This window comes from Vanacampus margaritifer, chromosome 10 (assembly GCF_051991255.1).
Source record: "Vanacampus margaritifer isolate UIUO_Vmar chromosome 10, RoL_Vmar_1.0, whole genome shotgun sequence".
In the NCBI taxonomy this organism is placed as follows: domain Eukaryota; kingdom Metazoa; phylum Chordata; class Actinopteri; order Syngnathiformes; family Syngnathidae; genus Vanacampus; species Vanacampus margaritifer.
Window position 1 is genome coordinate 17,489,004 of NC_135441.1, and position 12,413 is coordinate 17,501,416.

General features: G+C 41.1%; 2 protein-coding genes across 2 annotated transcripts; both read left to right on the top strand.

Moving 5' to 3' along the window:
- Window positions 1-886: 886 nt before the first annotated feature.
- LOC144058683 (uncharacterized) lies at window positions 887-7,526 on the top strand. The gene is made up of 11 exons (XM_077577054.1): window positions 887-906; window positions 1,060-1,111; window positions 1,909-1,923; window positions 2,010-2,140; window positions 2,213-2,348; window positions 3,717-4,001; window positions 4,106-4,444; window positions 5,466-5,647; window positions 5,838-5,939; window positions 6,024-6,140; window positions 6,206-7,526. Exons 2-11 carry the CDS (start codon window positions 1,063-1,065, stop codon window positions 6,425-6,427), a joined length of 1,578 nt encoding a protein of 525 aa, XP_077433180.1. The 5' UTR covers window positions 887-906; window positions 1,060-1,062; the 3' UTR covers window positions 6,428-7,526.
- Window positions 7,527-7,591: 65 nt separating this feature from the next.
- On the top strand, window positions 7,592-12,259 carry prpf19 (pre-mRNA processing factor 19). The gene is made up of 16 exons (XM_077578907.1): window positions 7,592-7,788; window positions 7,971-8,120; window positions 8,339-8,415; window positions 8,524-8,665; window positions 8,764-8,837; window positions 8,914-8,979; window positions 9,073-9,114; window positions 9,229-9,303; window positions 9,910-9,985; window positions 10,074-10,183; window positions 10,264-10,419; window positions 10,525-10,594; window positions 10,684-10,857; window positions 10,964-11,046; window positions 11,261-11,366; window positions 11,452-12,259. Exons 1-16 carry the CDS (start codon window positions 7,770-7,772, stop codon window positions 11,547-11,549), a joined length of 1,518 nt encoding a protein of 505 aa, XP_077435033.1. The 5' UTR covers window positions 7,592-7,769; the 3' UTR covers window positions 11,550-12,259.
- The last annotated feature ends 154 nt before the right edge of the window (window positions 12,260-12,413 follow it).

Consider the following 12,413-nt stretch of genomic DNA (forward strand, 5'->3'; position numbering starts at 1 on the left):
TGTATATGTTTAACATATATTTTTAAATATTGAAAAAAAATCCTTTGAAAAAAAGTTTGTTTTTTTTTTTAATTTATAAAACTGTGTTTTAAAAGTCCACGGAAGAATGTTATATATATATATATATATATATATATATATATATATATATATATATATATATATATATATTAGTTTTTTTAAAACAACAACAATATAGGGGCAGTGGACTGCAAAGCTCCATCACCTTTCGTGTTTAAAACATTTTTCACAAATAAATAAATAAAGGTTAAGTACACTTGCACAATAGCATCCAATAAAAGAGATCAACAAATCTAATAAAAGCAACGTTTTACTGACAAAAGCACAGACATTTGTGTGATACATCAATAGTCACATGCAAAACAAAAAAAACATCTTGATAAATTAGTGAATGTTGAATCTGACTATGTCTGGTCTCTGTAAATGTGACGCTTACGGCTCGTTTTGTCTCTTCTGACTGGGGTGACCTCCCCTTCCTCCCCATTTACAATCAATCCCAGTCTTGGCGCACAGCCCTGCAGGGGCAGACCGCGCCGTAAGGAAGAATTTGCGCAAAGAGCGTATGTCTGTTTCCTAGAGCTAATCACCGTGACGCTGTCTGAGCGCAGTTGGCGTAAAAGCAGTTGAGAATACAGCCTACACATCGCCATAAATAACAGGGGGAAGCCACTACGCGTGCGCGTTGCGGTTCAACGTTTATACCCGTTTATCCCCATTCATGTAAAACATTTCCAAATATCTTCCCGTGGACTTGTTTCCCCGCGTATCCTGCAGGTGGGTTCGGGCTGTTTGGCGTTGAAAGTGTGATGACGTGTAGATAATCAATAAGTGATCATTTGCATCGTTGGATTTTGGGGCGTCATCAGGCCGTCACGTCACCGCGAGGTCTGCTTTGGATGTGTTTGTCTCACCTTGCTCGGTGTTAGCAGCTGCCCGATTACAAAACGACATATGATTGATGCAATAGAGTTTGTTCGCATTGCTTATTACACCTGTGTGGAAAGATGAAACGACCTGCCCGTGTTTTTGTCCCTACAGAAGATGTCCCCCTGCGTCCTACTCGTGCTTTGCATCCTTCCTTTTACTGTGGGTGAGTTGTCTTTAAATAATTTTCTGATTTTGATAGCACTTGTAGCCAAGCTCCAGTCTAAGACAGGATATAAAGAATATGGCTAGTACACCTGTTAGCATGTGTTTGCAGTGTCAAGGTCAATTAGACTTTTTCTCATTACCAATCCTTTGCCGTTGACACCAATTAGCGTGCCTCACTTAATTGGTCAGATTTTATTATTTATTTACTACAAATAAATTAATAATATATCATCCATCTATTCCAGCGACGTATAGTGACAGGAAGATCAATTAAATGCTCTTCCATTAGATGGAAGACGCTACATAATTGACCTGTGTGTCCACTTTTTGTGATATTTTTGTTTACTAGTGTGCCCCAACCCTAACGCTTTTTTTTTTCTTCATGTGTAATATGTGCCTTGGCTCAATAAAGTTTGGGAAACACTGCCTTGAAAGCCAAGAACAGTCACACATTTGTGATGTGCCATTAAATAGGTCTGGCTTGTTGACAGAGTGTATAAGACGTTTGCGAGTGCTTGTAATTACATATTTTTATGTACTATATTTATATTTTGTACATACTTGTGCAAAATAAAACGCATACAGTGATTTTTATCAGCCTGATTTGTGTACTTTTTATACATAATCATTAGGGCCAGCAGTCAGGGTTAGAATGTTTGACTGAAGAAGTTTCATAAAAAGTAGGAAAGAATTATGTCACTATATTGTTTGTAATAGAGCATTTCTGTCATGTAGATTCTTAACTTGTTCAAGACTCTTCATGTTATTGCATGACCTCATTTTGCTTCTTTACAGGCTGGGTCGTTCTGGGTGAGCCAACAGAAACATTTCATTATATTATTTTCTCAGCGGAAATAGGAAAAAAAAGTTATTGTCTTCATTTTCCACGTTGACAGGCGACAGAGAAGAAGCCCAGATGGTTTGTGCTGGGAAGGAATTCCGTTTGCCGGTCTACTCTACATCAAGAACCGTGACTTTTACTCGGGATGCTGTAGGTCCAAGGCGTGTGCTCCTGGAGAAGACCATTGTGAGGGCGAGAGTGTGCCATGATTTCTGTTTTTGTTCTGTTTCTAAAAACAAACCTAATTTCTTTATTCAGGTAAATGACCCTCGTTTTGAGTGGACCAAAGATAAGATGCTGGTCCTGAAAAATGTGACTCATGCGGACCAGGGACTTTATTCTATCAAGCTGTCTTCTGGATTCACCTATGAAACCGTTCGTCTGACAGTTTCAGGTTGGATGGTTTTATCTGTTTGGTTCTATCAACACTTTTCAATCTTTGATATGGCTAATTTATTTTACTTGACCTGAAATAGGCTGAACCTATAAAAACATTTTTTATGTGCTTTCTGTCAGATCACAGTACTCACCACTCATCCAATTTACCAGTGCAGCCCCACCCAAAAAAACAACAAAACATATTTGTAATGTGTTTTTTAAAAAGGGGGGGAGGGGAAGCACTATGTAATTTTACTTAATAAAAAAATATAGTTATTACATGATTAAATCAAATGTTAGAAAATTTGGGCCTCAAACTAGCTCATTGTGATTGTGGAGCTCCTTCCCTTCTGGTGTTTGGCCACCTGGGGGCAGTATGATACAGATATACACTGTTAAACATAAAGTCACAATTTCTTGCTAAGCTAACCATATGCTAAGCTAACCATATGCTAACCTATGCCTCTGCAAATGTGATGTCACATGACCAAACCCAGAAAACAGGTGAGCCATGACGTCAACAACTCCATCAATTCCAGTCGACAGCAGAGGGCATTATGATGTTAAAATATCTGAGCCCTGAGAGGGGGAAATACTGTATTTAGACCACAGACTTAACTATATGACTGGTTAGCCGATAGGCCAAGACTTTTGAAGCCGCGAGGCCGCCATATTGCTACTCACGAGAAACGTTTCACAGCATACGATCCTATATATTTACAGTATCAAAATTGGACAACCTTTGAAACAGTACTTAGTAGAAACAGCATAATTTATGATGTTTTAAATTTGAGGACTTCAGACATTTTACAACTTGCCTTAAATACATGTATACATTTCATGCTCACATGCTTAATGATGTTTAGAGGAGGAAACGTGTCTATTTTTTATTAAATAATTATAACTGTAATTCAACAAAAGATGCCTCTGCCAAATCTAATATTGGGATCTAAGGAACTGAGCGATATAAGAAATAGGGGGTCTTTAAAGCAGCACATACTGTCCACTTTTTTAAAAAAAAAATTTTTACTTGTTCAAAAATAGTGACCACCCTGCCCCAAACCCCACACCTCGCCCCTCGGCCCTATACTAACTGCCTATGAGCTGTATTTGTATAATCTGTACGTATACCGTGTAGTTTATACAGTAGTCTGCTGGCGAGATGGGAGGAGCAAGATGGTCGCCCTGTGACTTCAACGGCTTGCACGGGCGTGTTTAGGCTATCAGCGATCCAGTCATATATTCAGATCAGTGGTTTAGACCAGTGGGGGCACATAGAACATATTGAAAAGTATTTTTTTGACTTGACTTACACCTTAACCTTTAATAATAGTACTCAAGTCAGTGTTCTGATTGTCCTTTTCCCACTTATATCCTGTCTTAGAATGCATCAAGTCATTTTACAGAAACTACGGCGAGAACTTTGAGCACAACATCCCCGAAAACAGCTTCATATTGGAGTTTGTTCCCCGAGGCGCTCCATCCGAGGCCATGCCAATAGTCCTGTGGAACCGGACCGACCCTGATACCACCGTTGCGGGTCGGGGCAGGCTGCTGCGAGACAGGAAGGTCTGGGTGGCCGATCGAGTGACACAAGCCGACCAGGGCAACTACACAATGCGAGACGCTGAGGGGAAAGTGTTGTCTCGCAGCACTCTCACTGTCCGCGGTGAGAGACAACTCAAGAACAAATTACTTATACATTTCTTGTTTAACACACTAACAATCTTTAAAAAAAAAAAATCTTGTTCACATCTCCGCTCACGAATGCAGGACACACCTTCAACGTGACCCGCTTCACCAAAGAGTCTCTGAACCTTCCGCTTTTCCTCCCCGTGCCGCGTGCCTACCTCATCTTTACCCCCACCCGGCACCCCGACGAATCCTCGTTGGGTCCTTTCGACTCCAAGCCCCCCCGCGGCCCAGTGCAGTTAATGCGTGAGGGCCACATCACCGACCATGACATGCGGTACAGGGGCCTGGTCTCCGTGGGCAGGAACGGCTCCATCAAGGAAGTGGTCATAGCGAGGTTGACCTCGAGGCACGACGGCGTCTATGAGATCAGAGACGTAAATGGCAACCTGGTGTCGTCCACCTTGTTGCAGGTGATTGGTGAGTAACACAATTGACACATAATTCCTCCCTACTGTTAGTGGCAGGAAGTAATGAAGTACAAATAATGTGTTACTCTCCTTAAGGAGACTTTCCAGGTATTTGTGGTTTACTTTTGACTTTTGACTTTTAACACCCTACTTTTGGAAACAAATATCACCGTAAAGGGTGTTCTTTTGGTGCCTTCATCAGAATCACACAGTCGTCATGAAAATGTTGCAAAATATTGAAACATGTCTTAGTATAAGCGGCTTAAAATGTGTTTGCTTTATTTTATTTTCATAATTATATCAAACATTTTACACATGTCCTTGAAATCACAGTCCACCCTGTCATTATGAGGTAATGAACATTTTATCTTTCTTCACCTAAGGCTGAAACAGTAGATAGTCGCACGATACGCTTGTTATGCAATTTTCAGCATATTTTGTGTGTCACTGAATGTTGTTAAACTTAGCATGCCCACTCTGTCATAGGGAAATATTAATTCATATAAAAAAAACTTTAAAATATATTTATTGAACATTCCATAGTCAGCTTGCTAACTGTATCCACCATGTGCTCATTAAATGCTAATATTAGCCAAAAATAAAATGTCCACACTGTCAAGAAGCATCAAATGGAGCATTGAAGAGAGCGGAAATATTTTTTTATTTTTGTGCTAGAGTACATTTTAGTCATTTTTGCTTTTACGTTTAGCTACTGAACGCATAAAATTCCATTTTGAATCACTACTGCCACCTGTGGTCGAAAAATGAAACTGTATTTTACCATCTTCACGTACACAATGAAAACTATTGGCCAGATGCTTGCAAAAGTTCCCGTTATGAACAGCTAAGGTGTTAATCTACTAATTAAAAAAAATAGGTCATAAATGGTCAAATAAAAAGGCTATTCTAAAGATATTTTTGGGCAAATTGTTACAAAGTGTAGCTTTAGGTACTTAAGTAGAGCTAAAGTGTCCAAAGCCTTGAGTTACCATTGTCTTCAGCTAACTGCTCTGTCTCTCTAATTGTTCCAGAAAGGGGGGGCAGGTGGCGAGCTCTTCTCAAGTCCATTACCGTCCCTTCCGGCATGTTTGTGTCTCTGGCCGGTTTCATCCTGTTCATGAAGCGCTACCCTAACTGCAGCCTGTCCCAGATCATCGCCTGCCTCAGGACAAATCGCACGCCACAAGCTCAGCCCCCGAGAGTCAACATCCAGGTGAGATCTTGCAAGAGCTGTTTTTTTTTTTTTTAGTACTGTGCAAAATGGTGGAACCGGCGCATAGGCCAAGAGGAGTCAATTATACTTTGCTGCAATCCAAAAATCTTTTTTTTTGTTTCTTGATTTTTCAGGTAGAATAATACATCCTAATGCCAATATATGCAAATGGTTTGTTGTTTGTATTTAGAACTACAGCCAGCCAAGCCCTCAACCTGCGGGCTACTATAATCACGGCCAGCAGCAGGGGACACCGAGAAAATGGACCCCGAGAGCCAGTCCAATTCATACTGTAAGAGATTTACAACTTAAGTTACATTCGCAATCTACTATATAAACAAACATTGTATTAATTTGTTGCTGTTTGCATTTCCAGGGTTACACTCCCGTTTTGGTAGGAACTCCATCTCGGCTCACTCCTGTTCACACGAGGGATGAAAACTGTGAAGGAGAAAGATCTGTGAGCTCCCCCTGTCACAATTCAACTGCTGAGGTACGCCAGATGTTTGAACGCATAAGCCATGAATTGTTTTATTTAATCACAAATTTCCTTCTTAGCAGGAACGGTCAAACCATGAAGAGAGGAGGATTTCCTTTCCAGTAGCTGGAGCATCAGATTGCCTGCAGTCGTCCGAAGGTTGCGTTCAATTCCAGATCAATAAGGAACCAGTTCAAGAAACACGGAGCAACACAAATGACTATTATACCGCCCTGCCGCTGGACACGGATACGTCTGACACCTGCAGCGTTTACACTTCCGAGAAACTGAACTTCTTGTAGTGCATGGAGTGGTGGCATAGAAGCATGTGGACAAAGTTGAAGAGAAGAAAAACCTCACCTGTGCCTTTTGCAACAAAGCCTATATTGTACTTCCAGTGGTTTGACATCCATATTGCATGGCATTATTGTCAGTGTAATGGTATTTTTGGAGCATGAGCTGAATATTATCCTTCCTGCTTCATACTTTTATTCACTCTGACTCTGCCGGAAATTCTGAAGTCTCCGCTGTCCTCTGATGCTACCTACCTCCAGACCCTCAGGACCACCGTGATATGCACTGTATATATTTGCTGAATCTGTACAAGTGTTTGCGTGTGTGCTCAGTGAGCTCGCTACATATTTAGGGCTATAAGTAGAAATTAGGCTGTGTTTGAAAAAGGGAACATTAACTTACTGAACTAACAGAGAAGAAATGTATTCTTGTCATCATGTTAATCTCTTCTAACTGCGATGAATTATCATGTCTGTGATGTAAGATCATAATTTTGCCATAACTCCAGAACTGTACAACTGTTAAATGTTCTGTAAAATTTTCCACCAAATAATGTAACAACCTGTGAACCTTGTCAAGAGCAAAACATTGATCGCCAAATCCCTCCAGGTGATGAAAATGGCGGAACTTGTAATATTTTTGCAATATGAAAACATGTATCATTCCTTTTAAAATAAATATATATCTTATTAGATTATTATCTGATGATTTTGTCCAGTACATTGAGACTTTTGTTTGCATTTTATATGAATTAGATCAAATGTATATTTAAGAATTTAAATGAAATAATTGTTGTGAAAATGTCATTCATGTATGATGTGGCAGAATGTGAGTTGAAAATCCCCAGGAAGGATAATATGAGTATAATAGTTGTTGTTGTTTTTTATAAGAATTAATCTCTTCGGCACTTTGTACATTTGTGTATACAGTACAGTCCTAATTGTATACATATTTGTTTATACATGTAGCTAGCCCAAGAACGACTCACACTACTAAGGACAAATTCCTAGTAGCATGCGGAACTTCCCCAAAAGAGAGAGGAAAGAAAATGTTAAACTTTCCAGACCTAAAAGATAGTTCAATAATAAATAAATACGATAGTTCAAAGATCTGTTCTAAGAGTTTGTATTTTAACCAGTCGGGGGCAGCAATGTACTAAACGGGCCCAGTCGCGAGTCTGCCGGAAACCAAGAAGAAGTTCCGGTTGTAGCGGCAATGAAAAGAGAGCGTGCTACTTTCAACTTAATGAAAATATTGTAAAGGGAACATCAACTGCAGTATACGCTATTGTATAAACTAAACGGACCCAAAACCGTTCCCGGAAGTGATTTTTAAGACCTGACCGGGACAATGTCTTTGGTTTGTGCAAGTAAGTGACCTTAAGTTGATACAAAGAGTTGACGTTGCAAGCTAGCCGTGCAACCGTGCTAACGCTGGTAGCTACTTAGCTAACGTTAGCGGCCATGCAGTGCCGCCACTTGCGTAGCAAAGCTCCGACATTTTCTTGCTGAATAAAATAGCTACTAAAGTGCGAGTGTCTTTCTTGTTCAGTCTCCAACGAGGTCCCAGAGCACCCGTGCGTCTCTCCGGTGTCCAACCAAGTGTTTGAGCGCCGGCTCATCGAGAAGTACATCGTAGAGAATGGGACAGACCCGATGAATGGGCAGCCGCTGTCCGAGGAACAACTTGTAGATATCAAAGGTAACAACAGGCAGCAAAATATGCATGAAGGTCTGACATTATAGTTTTTTCCACAAGTCACAGCTTTGTATTTACTACTAGTGTCCGTTAAAATAAGTAGGCCTATCAAGTAAATATAATAAATGTAAAGCCAGGATATTATTATTTTTTGGCTACTGCAGATTCAATTACGGCATGGTGCGTTTGTGCAAATCTGACATTTTACACTTCTCTGCCAGTCTCCCATCCAATTAGACCAAAGGCACCATCAGCTACAAGCATTCCTGCCATTCTAAAGTCCCTCCAAGATGAGTGGGTAAGTGTTTTTAAAATTGTATCTTTCATTATGACATGGTATACTGAGAATTGGAAATCTAGTTATCCTCGTGTAAACACATTCTATTATTTGTTTCTTGTCTTTCAGGATGCTGTCATGCTTCACAGCTTCACCCTGAGGCAGCAGCTGCAAACGACTCGCCAGGAGCTCTCGCACGCCCTCTATCAACACGATGCGGCATGCAGAGTCATCGCTCGACTCACCAAAGAAGTCACTGCAGCCAGAGAAGGTAAGTTGATCGCAGTTGTGTGAGCTCTCACGTTTATCTTTGTGTTCTCATTGAAGTTACTGTGTTAACACAATCTGCCTATTTTCTCTCTTTCACAGCTCTTGCCACACTCAAACCTCAGGCTGGGTTGATTACTCCCCAGGCAACCCCTGCCTCTCAACCAGCCGCAGTGGTGAGTGAACAATTTATCCGGATTCATATGACTTTTGATTTGTGTCATGTTGTTCATCCTCTCTTCTGTCTGACAGGGTCCTGCTGGAGAGCCTATGGAGGTTAGCGAACAAGTAGGCATGACTCCAGAGATCATCCAGAAGGTAATATCATCTTTGAGAGCCTGCCCTTTTTTTTTTGATGGGTCAATTTGTTTGTGCAGCTTTTGAACCAAAGTATTTTCTTATTTTTTGCAGCTTCAAGACAAAGCCACAATTCTCACCACAGAGAGAAAGAAGGTATGGGGGAAATGTGTTAGACCCGTCACTTCCTTTACTGTTGAATTATGAAATTTCAGTGAGACTAGTTTATTTTTATCATTGTCATTTGTTTGTCAATTATCTTTTGTCCAGAGAGGAAAAACTGTTCCAGAGGAGCTGGTTAAAGCCGAAGATCTTGGCAAGTACCGCCAAGTGGCCTCTCATGCTGTAAGTGTTAATAGTTCAAAGTCATTCATTTGCACTGTCACTGAACGGGCTCCAATCATTACGATCACACAGGATTCTATGTAGGAAATGTTGGTGCAATGGTGGCAAACCAGGAGAGAGTTTGCAAATGACAATGTACAAAGTTAGGGATAATTTAATACTTTCCAAGCAAGATAATATGCGATGTAAAACACTACAGTACCTCTGTGATAAGCAACATAATGTAACACATCGATGTAAGATAATTCAATATTGCCAAACATAGTAGTTCGAACGTGTTGTAATATTCCCAGAAGTGTTCAACGATAGACACAGCCGCACTTTGAATCCCTCTATTGAACAAACGGTGAGAAAACAAACCTGTAATAAGGACATTCATACATGAACTGCCCCTGACTACAGCTGTAATTGGCTGACACCCACGTCACTCACCAGGTCAAGCCCCACCCTTTTTAAAGCCATATCCACCAATACTACAGTAGTAGTAATAACGGATTTTTTTTTTTTTTAATCTGTGGGTTAATTGGTAGAAATGCCGATTTCTAAAAATATTTGATAGCTGCAGTTCTTGTATTGTGTTGACTTGTATGTTCATTCTTCTTTCAGGGACTTCACAGTGCCAGTGTGCCAGGTATTCTTGCTCTGGATCTGTGTCCCTCAGACACCAGCAAAGTGCTCACTGGTAGGCCAGTCTCATGCTAGGAAATCGTTTCGACCCATTTCGTCATCAGGAAACTCGGCTCTAATGCAACTGCTCTCCCTTCCTCTAGGTGGCGCTGATAAAAACGTGGTTGTGTTTGACAAGAACGAGGAACAGATTGTGGCAACGCTGAAGGGTCACACCAAGAAGGTCACCTCTGTCATCTATCATCCATCCCAGGTCACTTACTTTTCCAGGTCGTTTTCATTTGATGGTTATTACGAACCTGTAATCATCGGAGTTGTCCTTTCCTTCTCCAGTCTGTGGTTTTCTCCGCATCTCCCGACACCACCATCCGCGTGTGGTCCGTCACCGGGGGCAACTGCGTCCAGGTGGTGCGTGCTCACGAGGCCGGTGTCACTGGGTTGTCCCTGCACGCCACTGGGGACTACCTGCTCAGCTCCTCTGAGGATCAGGTATGGATGTTGTTTTCAGGCACACGCAAAGAAGAATCCATAAAATAGGTTTGGGTCAGGAAGTCTGTTTTTGCCGTTGGCTTCATTGTGTTGTTTTTTTTGCAGTACTGGGCCTTCTCCGACATCCAGACCGGCCGAGTCCTCACAAAGGTCTCCGACGAAAGTGCCGGCTGTGGTGAGTGCCACTGTCTTTTCTATGTTGAACATTCATATTGAGGCTCTTCTCCAGGTGGTAACGCTCCCCTTTTCGCTCTCCTCCCACAGCCCTCACCTGTGCTCAGTTCCACCCCGATGGTCTCATTTTTGGCACTGGAACCGCCGACTCCCAGATCAAGATCTGGGACCTGAAGGAGCGCACCAACGTGGCCAACTTCCCAGGTCACTCTGGACCTGTCACATCCATCGCTTTCTCTGAGAATGGATACTATCTAGCTACAGGTGACAACAGCCACCCCCCCCCCCATCTACTGCTGATTTGCCTGAATTTATCTCTTTTGGCTAGGATGCGTTTAATCACATTTACTCCTGTGTTGTTGTGATCTAGGTGCACAAGATAGTTCTCTGAAACTCTGGGATCTGAGGAAACTGAAGAACTTTAAGACAATCACACTGGACAACAACTATGAGGTTTGTTCTCTTTTTTTTCTATATTACACACAGATATGTTCTCTAAGGAATGTTACCATGAAAGACGACGCCTGTCAGATTACTACCCCTCTAAGAGGTGTTCAGTTTTGTTGGAAAATGATGACAGACATGTCCTCTTTGATGACTTGGTGTTGATGGCTAGATCAATCCAGCCTGTGTGCAGTGTTTTCATTCCCATGTGCCGCCCTTGCAGGTGAAGTCCCTCGTGTTTGACCAGAGCGGAACCTACCTGGCTGTAGGTGGATCCGACATCCGCGTCTACATCTGCAAGCAGTGGTCCGAGGTCCTCAATTTCACAGGTGAGCCACTATAAAATGTCCGTCCAATGTGTAATGTTGGTATCCATTCTGGACATTGATTCATTCATTTGGTGCCTTTTTTTAGATCACACAGGTTTGGTGAGCGGAGTCGCCTTCGGAGAGAACGCTCGTTTCCTCAGCTCTGCAGGAATGGACCGAAGTCTGAAATTTTACAGTTTGTAGAAGAACAGAAATCGATAATGACACGAGGGTGACGACTGAGGTAGAACAGAGGATGTGGATGCCGACTTTGTTGTAGACGTATAATTTGTAGGGGGAGGGGGGTCACTGCTAACTCTGCTTCTTATATTAGTCCTCATGTGCACGAAACAAAAGTTGATGAAAGATCTATTTGAAAGCTCAGCAGCATAATTTCAATATCTTTTGTGCAGTGTCAGTTCAAATAATGTGAAATGAGACGCAGATGCCGCATCTTGTTTTATTTTTATAGCATCCCTGATTTAAAATGTTGTATTTTCCATGTGTTTTTGTCTAACAGTTGGAAGCGTAGGGTCATAGGTGTGCTCGAATAAAATTCCGTCTCTAAACATTGACAAGTTTAAATGGTTTGAAAGTGCATTTGTAGTAACACAATATCAGAGAAGGATGATGGTGTATGAAATTTTGCCCCCCCCCCTTTTTTTTCAACTTTCCATTGTGAATTTTGTTGTCTAATCAAATGTTTGTCTCACAATGTCCTCTTTTACAGTAAAATACCTTTTTTTTATATCATTTACCAGATTCAAAGTCTCATGAAACGGCCTTGGAAATTACAAAATTATTAACAATGCTGAAAAAAAATATACTCTACATGTCAGTGTATTATGATTTTTCTAGTTTAAAATATGATTGTCGCTGTCATGAAACATTAAACAAAAAATCTGCCAAATGCTTACATCTTGCGTTCATTTTAGATTGCATTTTTTTTTTAAATCATGGTAAAAATGCTAAAAGCCTGCTTTATACAAAGTTTCTCAACAAGGACTGCATTGTCGCACAATTGAAGTTGGAAACAATATGCCTTAATATTCATTCAAGACAGCGACA